This window comes from Sceloporus occidentalis, unplaced genomic scaffold (assembly GCF_023333645.1).
Source record: "Sceloporus occidentalis isolate IW3139 unplaced genomic scaffold, rSceOcc1.0.p SCAF_25, whole genome shotgun sequence".
Classification (NCBI taxonomy): Eukaryota; Metazoa; Chordata; class Lepidosauria; order Squamata; family Phrynosomatidae; genus Sceloporus; species Sceloporus occidentalis.
The window spans coordinates 5,595,760-5,607,280 of record NW_028317005.1 but is presented as its reverse complement, the minus strand read 5'-3'; the positions used below and the strand labels follow the sequence as shown (position 1 = coordinate 5,607,280).

The 11,521-nt window shown below is 39.3% G+C and overlaps 1 protein-coding gene across 1 annotated transcript; it reads left to right on the top strand.

The window, feature by feature from the left end:
- Positions 1–3,664: 3,664 nt before the first annotated feature.
- Positions 3,665–8,976, top strand: LOC149300301 (G protein-coupled receptor 87-like). Its single transcript, XM_089485288.1, has 2 exons — positions 3,665–3,695; positions 7,952–8,976. The coding sequence occupies exons 1-2, from the start codon at positions 3,665–3,667 to the stop codon at positions 8,974–8,976; spliced, it is 1,056 nt and encodes a 351-aa protein (XP_089341414.1).
- The last annotated feature ends 2,545 nt before the right edge of the window (positions 8,977–11,521 follow it).

Below are 11,521 nucleotides of genomic sequence, written 5' to 3'. Positions count from 1 at the left end.
AGTGTTAAAAGTTAACTACACACAAGACCATTTTGCACTCCAGCATTGAAAATGTTAACTACACCCACACACAGGGAGGTTTTGCTCTCCAGCATTGATGAAGTTAACTACCTATAGGCATGGCAATTTAAACAGGTTAAATACACACAGAAAGGCACATACTGAAACAGCAGAAGCTATGGTCTTTGTTGTGCTACCAGTGCCTTTGGTTAGTTACAATATATCCTTTACATTGTATGTTTCTGCTAACAGATGGCAGACTTCCTGTTCATTGCATTCTTTTTACTTGTACCGGTGCTCTGTGTGAGCACTGTTACACTGTTACAGTGCATCCATCTACTGTCAAAGTAGAGACTGGACTGTTACAACGCGGCCTTCTGCCTGCAAAAAAACTGTCTCTAGAAGTGGGGATAATAAGTTTAGTGTGATTAGATCTAGACTTGCTCAAACCAATATTTTTGTCAGTTTGTGCGAGGATACTGGGGAAGACAGATGGGTAAGAAAAGGATGGGAAAGCTAGGCAGGTTATGGTGGTAGGGGGTCTCAATTATTTGGAAAGTAGAAAGGGTAACCTGCCTAAATGGTGAATGCTTAGCTGTCTCCTGGGTGCTCAGGTTCAGCATGTTGTGAATTAAAAATGATTTTGAGGCACTGGGTTACAAACTTACCTGTACCACATGCTACACCAGGGAGGCAGCTGGAGCTTAGGTAGATAGATGCATGGCTGCAAAAGTGGTGTAGGAAGGAGGAATTTAGGTTTTTAAAGAACTGGTCAGATTTTTGGCTACAGCAGGCATGGGCTGCACCACAATGGTGAGAGGAATGCAGTACGAGAGAAGAAGATGGTTAGAGGGTTGGAGGATATTTTAACCTAGAGTGTGTGGGGGACAAGGGTAGCTAGTGTAGGTTCAGGACAGGGCTGATAAAGGAAGCAGAACATTACATAACATAAGACTAAAAGAAAAGTAAAACCATTGTGGTACCCTGCAGACGTGGCACAAATATTGAAGGATAAAAGGGTAGCTTTTAGGAACTATAAGCAGATTTAGGAAGGGAAAGTTGGGACCAAATATAAAGCTATGCTTAGGGAGGCAAAGCACATTATTAGATGCACCAAAGCACACACGGAGAAAAAAAGTAAAAAAAAAAACATGCTAAAGGATAAGATTGTTAAATATCTGGAAGTAAATGCTTTGCATGATCAAAAACAGCACCCAATGGATTACCATAGGGATAAGTAATTCATTTTTTTGACTGGGTAACTAACATAATAGACCAGGGAGGAGCTGTTGCTATAGTTGATTTCAGTAACGCATCTGACACTGTCCCCCACAGAAGACTTATAAAGCAATTGCAGTCTATGGGTTTGGGTGTCAAAAGGGTTGAATGGATAAGGCAATGGTTGAGTGACAGGAGGCAGAATGTTGTAGTTAATGGTGTATATTCAGAGGATGGAATTGTTACTAGTCGGGTACCTCAGGGATCACTATTGAGCCCATTTTATTAGTGGTTTTACAAAAGGTCACAATGGTGATATATGTCTTTTTGCAGAGGATACAAAGGTCTGCAACAGGGCCGACCTTCCAGGTGGAACAAGTCAAATGACTTTAGAAGTAATGTAAGTTTTACTTTAGTGAGTGTAGTAAATAAATGCAACAGTCTACAGCAGAACTGGTGGAGGCTAATACAGTGAGGGAATTTAAACAGGTATATGATAGACAAAAAGCTATCCTCATTATGGGACCAGACCAAGGACTGATAGGGGTTTGAATCCCTTACATCAGGGAAAATGGTCAGACTAGATGGACTGAATGGTTCTTATCTGCTGTCAAATTCTATGTTTCTATGTTTGTAGAACCAGTTAGGAAATACAACTGGTAAAAGGAATTGACCTTTAAAAAAAGAATGTTCAACCTGGTAAAATTCCGGCCACTTGGCAACCCAAGTCACATGAAAGAATAAGGTCTATCAAAAATTCCCACTAGTGTCAATCAGGGTATTTCTGAAGTTTTGTAAGCCACATTCCAAGTAATATGGAGATTCATGTGATGTCTTAAGATTTCATTGTATGATTTCAAATGGCATAGCATTTCATAAACAAGAAACTGATATTGTATCACCAATAGAGGTAGATATGAAACAGTGTGTCCTGTGAATTCAATTCATTTGCCAAGTATGTCTAGCTGTCCATCCCAAATTAATTTCTCACTCACTTGAAGGGCTAATATTTGGAAGGAACTTCCAAGTAATTATCCAGTGTCTGGGGTTGCAATGGGCTCGGGAATTTCCGTTATGTGGCAGACCAAGCTGTCAATTTAAATATTCAGAGACCAAGCCAACATAATGAATATAAAGAAATCATATAACTGCATATACCCCGGTGGATGGGTTCATCTTTCAATTCAGCAGCTGCCTATCCACCCCCTGGAGTCTGAAATGAACGAATGACAAATTTTAGTCGCTAATTCATACTTTCCATAAAAAAATGTAATGGTTTAAAGAGAAATGTATTTAAATGCATGGTAACTGTAAATTCTGTTTTCATATTTCATAGCTGTGTTCTAGAACAAGTAGTGATGCATTGAGCCAGTCTTAATTCAGCTATGAAATAAAATAATGGCCACTGTGCATACCAGAGGAATACGAACCCCCCGTCTCCTCTAACTGCAAACATTCTGTAGCAAAGAATTGTAAAGTGATAGATTGTTCAACCTATACTATGTTTTTGCTGCCAATTTTATCATAAATTAGTAAATTATTTTCAATTATAAAATGATCTTCGCGTATTGCACTGTATTTTATTTTATTACTTTTATTACTTGGTTTTGGCTTTTCTTAATTCACACAATGTACAGCAGGTCATAAAGCGGCAGCATAATTATCGGTGGTAAAGCAAGTCATGTAAAATTACACCACTACCAGACTGGTAATCTTATAAAAACAAGCAAGTACTTTAGGGAAGTACATTTTTGAAATACATGATTACAAATATTTCCTCTTTGACCAAATTATAGATCACTACCATTCATTTCTTACTCCACAACACACATTTGTAACACGCAATCTGAGTACCGAGGCACCGTGCAAGGAATGTATGCATACAAGGGGCAAATGTAGCAAAAATATATATGGACAGGAAAGACAAATACTGGGTATGGTTTGGATGAAACATAAGGCGTTTAGGTTCAGTGTTGGTGAAACATTTCACATTGTGATGTTCTATGGCAGATTTTTTTAATGTGTACAGTGCAGCTTAAAGGGACACTCCAATGACCCATACAGCCCCACTCAGCTATTATATGCATGTGATGGCTGCAGTGCGCCTTTTAGAATTAACCCCCATAAAATAACACCATAAAACAAACCTCTTATGGGAGGTTTATTAACTATTAAATGGCTGGGCTACTGTAGTTTTCTGAGTAAAGCTGGACAATAATACACATAACCCTTAGTGAGTCATTGGCAGGCTCATAATGCCATGATTAGTAATCCACATGGAGGTGTGTGTCTTGTTTATGAGTGAATATATTGGGTAAGTACTGCATGTATTTGTCTCAAAAATAAATAGATTGTGATTTATAAATTCTTTCATTTGCAGAGTTGACAAGCTGCAAAAGCATTTGGAGGAGGAGCGTATTCCAGTGTCTCCTTACACATTAGGGCAATGGCGTTAGACCTGCGTGGAAATTTTCCAGGTAAAATGTACTTTACAGGAAGCATCGGTAAAATAATTCATAACATTAGTGTACGTCCTAAAGGAATAGAGAACTAATAAAATTGTGGAAGTACAGTTTGTAATACAGCTTTTTTTGGGTGCTGAGTATTTAGGCCCATTCAAATACCTGGTACCCCATGGAGGTCTGTTTGCAAAAGCCTGGTCATGGCTACAAGATGATGCTGAACCCGAAAATACGACACTAGCTTTTGCATGGTGATTGCAAGTCATATGGATTAATTATGGAGGTTTGTGTCATTGAGGGCTAGACAGAGTGAGGCAACGACTTGTCGTAAATAAGATGATTTGGTAATGCAGGAGGAAGCAAATGAAGAGTGGCTACAGAAATGATAGAAAACAAGAAGAGGTAGAAATGCGGGAGAAAGATAAGGAGAGAGCAAAAATTCAAATTTACTGCAAGAGGAGGCAGGACAAAAAAATAACTTATGGAGAAAAAGGGAGTTTTAGAGAGCAAGATAAAATACAGAGGAAGGAAAAGAGCTGATAATTGGGAAGGAAAAGAGGGGATGGTGGTAACCTGCATTCATAGGAATTGGAATTCATAGGAATTGGTTCTGAAGATTTGCAACAACATCTCATAAGATCAATTGCTCCCCAAAGTCACAGTGTGTCGGATGCATGCTGCAATCTTCGAAGCTGAAGCATACAGGTGGCCAGGGCCGGCCGAAGACTTAACGCCGCCTGGGACGAAGTTTAAAATGCCGCCCCCCGCCGACGCCGGGGGGGGGGTGTGTCGGCATTATCTACCCCCCCCACCGGTACTTACCCTTAAACAGTCCTGCGGCGAGTCTCCCTGTGCTGCCACGGTGCCGGCTTGTAATGCTGAGCGCTGGAAATTCACGTCACTTCCGGCGCTCTGCATTACAAGCCGGCACAGAGACCGAACAGGGAAACTCGCCGCAGAGGAGAGAGAGAGGGGCGCCGAGCGGGTAAGCGAAAACCACTCGGTGCCTCTCTCTCTCTCCTCCGCTTCAAAAAAAAAAACGCTTCTGAAGTGCCGCCTGGGGCAATTGCCCCAGTCGGCTCCATTGTAGGGCCGGCCCTGCAGGTGGATAAAAGATCTATTTGAGCACTTCGTGCCAGGCTATCTCCTGCACTACTGCCACCTGCTTAGGAATGGCCACAGAGGGAAGAAGGAATGTAGAGTTGTGAAGGTGGCAGGAAAAAAAACTAACACTTTTGTTTATACTGAAAAAAAATTCTGCAATGAAGTATTAATATCTTTTAAAAAAAGAAAAGAAAAAAACACACAGTGGAACCTAATTTCAAACCTGGAATAACAGATTTCCCTGGACCCATTTTAGTGCTGTGTCACACTTACTGGGACACGTTTTCATGGATTCAATTGTGTGTTATAGAGATCTACTGATCCACTTTGCAAACTACCACCTACACTTAGTAATTTCACAGTAACACACCCAGATGAGTTACAACATGACCAGAGTGATTTCCCATAGTAGCAAGAGATTACTTTAAAGCACTACCGTTGCCGTTGTGGTCATTAAATACACAAAGTATTATACTAAAGAATATTAAGCAAGATTGTACTCAGAAAAAATGATTGCACAGTTAATTATCAAATGAACCAGACAAATTCTTAAGGTTTACTAGCTAAATCCTTTGCCAGCTTTCAGATTCGGAATCAGATCCGGTATTAAACACACACATAAAGTGTTTGCAAGTTTCTAGATAATTAGGGAGATTTAAAGGAATAATTATTCGAAAATTATTTTGAAATTCAGTGCTCCCTCTGTGTTTTTCCAAATATCATTAAAATGTTGCACTTTGCTAAAAAATGCATGCCGCTAAAGTGAAAATGGTTAATTACTAGCTACTGTTCAAAATTACAAACAGGAATTTAGAGTTGGAAAGAACGGAATTACAGGAAATGAAACAGTAGGAATTATAATTTTATTTAAGCTTTTCTACTCCTAGTTTTACAGTAGAGCCTCTAGCTCAAAGTATTTACTATTCACTATTATGTTTCTCTCTCTCTCTCTATCTATATATATATATATATATTGGCTTCTTCAGGGCCGGATTAAGAGCATCATGGGTTTAGTGCTGAAGATTTTGGTGGGCCTTTTTATGGAAATAAATAAAATAGAACAGACAGAATCTTAACTCCTCAACATCCATGTGTAATGGATAAAGATGACATCAGTGCTCGGCAGATAGTATAACATAGAATCTTATTTTATGGGATTGCGGAGTACATCAGTACACTAAAAAAAGTTGTCATACACGAGACGGCCGAAACCACAATTTAGTGCAACTAATCCTTTTTAATAAAATATGCAGATTGAAATAGATTAAACAACATGAAACCTTTACTTTTCCTCTCACTGATTTCTGGGCCTAGAAAGTTTTATCCTCTGAAGTGACTACAAATTCAGGAGGGCATTTTATCTCTGGATAAGTAAAAATTAAATAGTTACAGTAAAGTGCCAGGAAACAGATGACCAAACACACACACAGACTCTCTGCCACACCAAAACCCAAACACACACACCAGGACAGGCTTGGCCACACAGACCAACAAACACACACACCAGGACATGCTCTGCCACACCGGCAACCAGACACACACACACACCAGGCCAGGCTCTGCCACACCGACCCAAACACACACACCAGGACAGGCTCTGCAACACCGACACCTAAACACACACACACCAGGACAGGCTAGGCTACAAAAGTAGAAAAAAATTATTTTCCACACTGCTTTGTCATTGACCCCCTTTTGTTTTTTTTCCCCTTGTGTATTTAGGTCCCCAGACTGCCCCTCCCTTAAAGATTTATTTATATGATGGCCTCAGATCGCCCCTTGTGTATTGATGCAGCCAGCCCTAACTTGTATTTGTACCTCCAGCCAGCCCTCCCATTGTATATTTATCCCACCAGACAGCCCCACATTTTGTATTTATCCCACCAGCCAGCCCCCACTTTAGTATTGAATAAATGCCCCCCCATGTCCTTGTGTATTACCCCAGCCAGTCCCACATTGCATATTTATCCCACCACCCAGAGCCCCCCATTTAATATTGACTTATGTGATGCCACCACGCTCTTGTAAAATAATGCCCCCACACTCTTGCATATCGACCCCAGCCAGCCCCACATTTTGTATTTATGCCACCCAGCCAGATCCCCCCTTTAGTATCATGTCAGTCCTGGCACCCAGATTACATCCACAAGACATGCCTAACACCCAGATTGGAAGCATAGGACTTGCCATCTTTGCCCCCAAACAGCCTCCCTGTGCAATGCCCCACCCCACATCCATGCTATCACACACACATATTCATTCATATCCAAAGTCAAGCAGAATTATGGATCATATCTAGTATCAGACTGATATAATGAAGGAGACTTTTCTTCTATAGTGGCATATAAGAGCTAAAACTTGAGATGCTGCCAGGCATGGAAGCACCATAGGATATCTCACATTTGTTTTGCATGATAAAGTCATATCTACGGTCAAATTCCAAACAGAAAATAAATAATAAACATAATAATAAAAAACATAAAATAATAAACACGGAATATTGTACAATCTAAGCCAAGCATGTTGAGTATGGTTCTACTCAGGAACAAGAGGTTTTGGCTTATTCACAACACTTTATAAATATGGCTTCAGAGTGTTATGTCGAGTATTGTGTAGTAAAAATGTCATGGCCTCTCATCTTTTTCAGTGTATGTTAGGTGAGAAACCTCACATAAGCCTTTTGAAACCAAGACAACTATGAAATGCAATGTCTAAGCTTTAGCTATGAATTATAGCTAAATAGTCCCACCCCAATGAATTTCCCAGTAAACAGAAAAACAATCAAATAGACAGACCCCAAAAGTTTAACCCACTGATATATACCTAATCATTGGTTCATTACTAATAAATCCAATGATCTTTTTCGTTATTTTTTTTATATTTATCAATGAATACTGACAATACTGACAATCATTTACCATAGTTTTGATATGTTTTTGCCTGTAATAAGTTTATATTTATACACAATGGTTTTTTTTTATATGGTAATTATTCTACCATAAATCCTTTCTTTTCTAATGTTGAAATTAAAGAAAACTCTTAAAAAAGGTTTTTGTACATTGATTCTTCGTTATCTGAGTAATTTACTACTCTCTAGACAGTTTAACATTTTAAGAACTGATATGCCTGCTCTGGTCTTTTTTTAACTGAGTAATTTCCTTTTACAGATGAAAAGGATGACCTGTTTGTGAATGTAACTCAACCACGAGACAACGCAACGGTTTTCAATGAATTTCTTAGAATCTTGTTTCCTGTGCTATACCTTGTTATATTTCTTGGGAGTGTCATGTTGAATGGACTTGCAGTATGGATTTTCTTCCACATCCGGAACAAAACTAGTTTTATTTTCTATTTGAAAAACATTATGGTTGCTGACCTCTTAATGACGTTATCCTTTCCTTTTAAAATCATACAAGCATCTGGAATCGCAGCATGGCATTTCAATGTCTACCTCTGCCGCTACACTAGTATCTTATTCTACACCAGCATGTATACAAGCATTGCTTTTCTTGGACTCATCAGCATCGACAGGTACTTGAAGGTGGTAAAACCATTCGGTAACTCTAAAATCTACAGCATTAAGTTCACCATGGTGGTGTCTGCATGTGTCTGGCTGTTTATGGTTCTGCTTGCATTACCTAACGTAATCCTTACAAACATTCAACCGACCAGAGAAAATATACATGACTGCATAAATTTGAAAAGCCCACTTGGAGTGAAATGGCATGAAGCCATTATTTACATTGATATGTTTTTGTTCTTCACTGTGATGGTTGTGTTAATCGTGTGTTACATTTCAATATCTCGTCACATCCAAAAATCAAGCAAGCCATTCGTCAGTTGCTCAAGTCGGACACGGAGACACAATCAGAGCATCCGAATCGTGGTGGCGGTATTTTTTATCTGCTTTTTACCCTACCATCTATGCAGGATCCCCTTTTTATTTAGTAAGCTGGATTCAGTTCTAGATGAACACCTCTATAGGATTTTGGTCTACTGCAGGGAATCATCACTCTTCCTATCAGCATGCAATGTCTGTCTTGATCCCATCATATATTTCTTCATGTGTAGGTCTTTCTCACAAAGACTATTCAACAAATCAAGCATTAGATCAAGGAGCGAAAGCATCCGATCTCTTCAAAGTGTCAGAAAATCTGAAGTACGCATATACTGTGAATATACAGAGGTTTGAACTCTATTACTGTAACCTGATGTATACAAATATTAAGAAAATATATTTGTTTTAGAATGTGAACATTTTAGCTGCTGCAATTAGTCAGAAATCAAATAACTGGGTCTATGCACTTATTGAAGGAATCTGAGTTAGCAGTCAACACCACTTTGTAGCAGCAAAGCAGTTGCCCTCATATGCGCATTTACATAAGTAAAATAAAGGTAAAAGAAAAGATGTAAATAAAAAAAACATGCCTCCATCACTCCCTGTTGACTGATGAAGCTGGCACAAGTGTGAGGAAGTTGGCTGGCTCGTAATAGTGTATCTGCTATAGAGAGTGATTGCGGGTTAAAATAATAAAACACCCCTATGGGTGTGTAGCCCACCTAGACCTTTCTCCATCCTGTCTCCTGTGGGTTTAGTAAAATAAATATTAATCATTTGGAGAGTCATGATGGCCAATCATGTCTCCCCCTCCATACCCTGCCCTGTGGGATGAAGGAGTTTAACATGCTGTAATAAAAATAAATACAATATTACACTTTACCTATTGTACCTCTGGTAGGTAGAATGAGGTCCATCCAATGTAGCCCTCTCCATTGAAAATCATTGTCTATCCCCTTGGTAACTCAAAGGATATATCACGAAAAATAAAAGTTTTAAACATTGCCATTAATGATACTCTTAATTTTGGCACAATGAAAGGGACCATGCTAAATTCAAACAGATAGCCAACTACTACCAGAAATCCTGTACACCAAAGTAACCAAGTAGTTGGAATGAAAGCAAAAGATAATGAAAGCAATAGAAGGGGTCAGGGAAGGTTGGGCACTTGCTTCTCAAGCTTAGATACTAAAGAGTCCTAAGGACCTCAATTTAACTTTTTAAAATATATCTGTGTAAGGGAATCACAAGTTGTAAGTAAAACCCCATGAACTTGATTGCAACCTGCAACAAAGTAAGTTGCAGATACAAGGATTAACTTGCCCGAAAATATATTCACTACACTCCAGTAGTATCAGTGGACATTTGGACATTAATCAAAGTGCTACTGAGCACCCATAGGAAGAGGGGGCAGAAGTCCTTCTAGTTTTAGGGGGATGCATTTTTGCCTCGAGGTATACACCACTGTGTTAGACCATGATTTCTATGCCATGAATGGGACATGGGGCTCTAACCATCACCTGAATAACTACCATATTCTGCCTAACAGTACCTGGCAAAATGCTAGTAAGTGCATCTGTCACCATAGTCACTCAAAAAGCTTACTTAATAAGGTTATTCGGGACAGTAATGCTTTAAATTCATCTTACAAATAGGGTTTTCAGTCACCTGATCACATACATGATTATTGGGCTCAAGCTGTCTACATGCGTTTTCACTTCCTATTCATCACTTGCGCAAAGATGGATTCACGAAAGCATTGAGTTGTACATTTCATCATTATTTCTATATAAAACGTAATTTCCTCACGATATTGATTAATGAGAGGACAAAACATCTTCTTAGAAAACTTTTGTAAATCGCTAATGAGAAGATAAAATTTCTTGGATATATGGGAAAATATGAATTTCTGGGCTTTTACTGAAAATTGGCTCTGAATAGAAAGGGGAAGGATAAGGATGTTTTGCTGTAACATATGGTAACACCAAATGAAGAACAATGAATGAACTCAGTGGGTGAATGCCATTTATTGACCTCACCAAATATACTGGGATCAGCAAAGCATTAGCACAAGAAGAACAGTGCCTATTACTAAGGCTTGCAGAAGTTGATGGTGCTGTATGGGGCATGTCCACCTCATATCATGTTCATGTCTTAAGCTGTAACTATCTAAATCTGCAACGCCAGTTATAATAAACAAGTGTATTCGATGTAGGAAATATGGCGGTAAAATGTCATAAGTCTTAATATAGGCATTAATTAAAGAAAGTGTATTAAGCTTAATGACAGGATTCCATTGTATTTGGTAAATTAAGAATATAAGAGAGTCCACTTGGAAAAAAGTGAACTCTTTGAGTCACTTTTTTTTTACTTTTTAAATTGTATGTCTTATGCCCTGTCCACTTTCTAAAACTAGGAAACATGAAATAAAGTACTTGTCACGGAGCTGGCTAGTCCGACCGACTACCTCCGCTGTCTTGTGCTCCCTTAGCCTGGGACAACACACTTTCTTCGGTTCCCCAGTCACTAGCCGAGACTCAGTGTAGGGTAAAACCAAACCAAGACTGATTTATTTCTCACACACAGGACTGGATATATCCAGCAAAACACACATTAACATAAAACAAGATATTGGGACACAAACCGCCCCATTAATCTGCCTCCCAGAGACAACAGGGGCAGTAACGGGATTAACAATACAATAGGGGGGGGAGACTGATTTATATAACATTAAACTGAAACAATGGTGGTCACTCCCTGGTGGCAGATCCTGGCTGTCTGCTGGAGATAATCCCCTCAGCCAGTGATGAGATGATACTGCTGGGGGTAGCCACAGAAGTCTTTACAAACCCAGGGCCCATAGTCAATAGGGAGGAGGCTGGCAGTCAGGCTTCTCCAG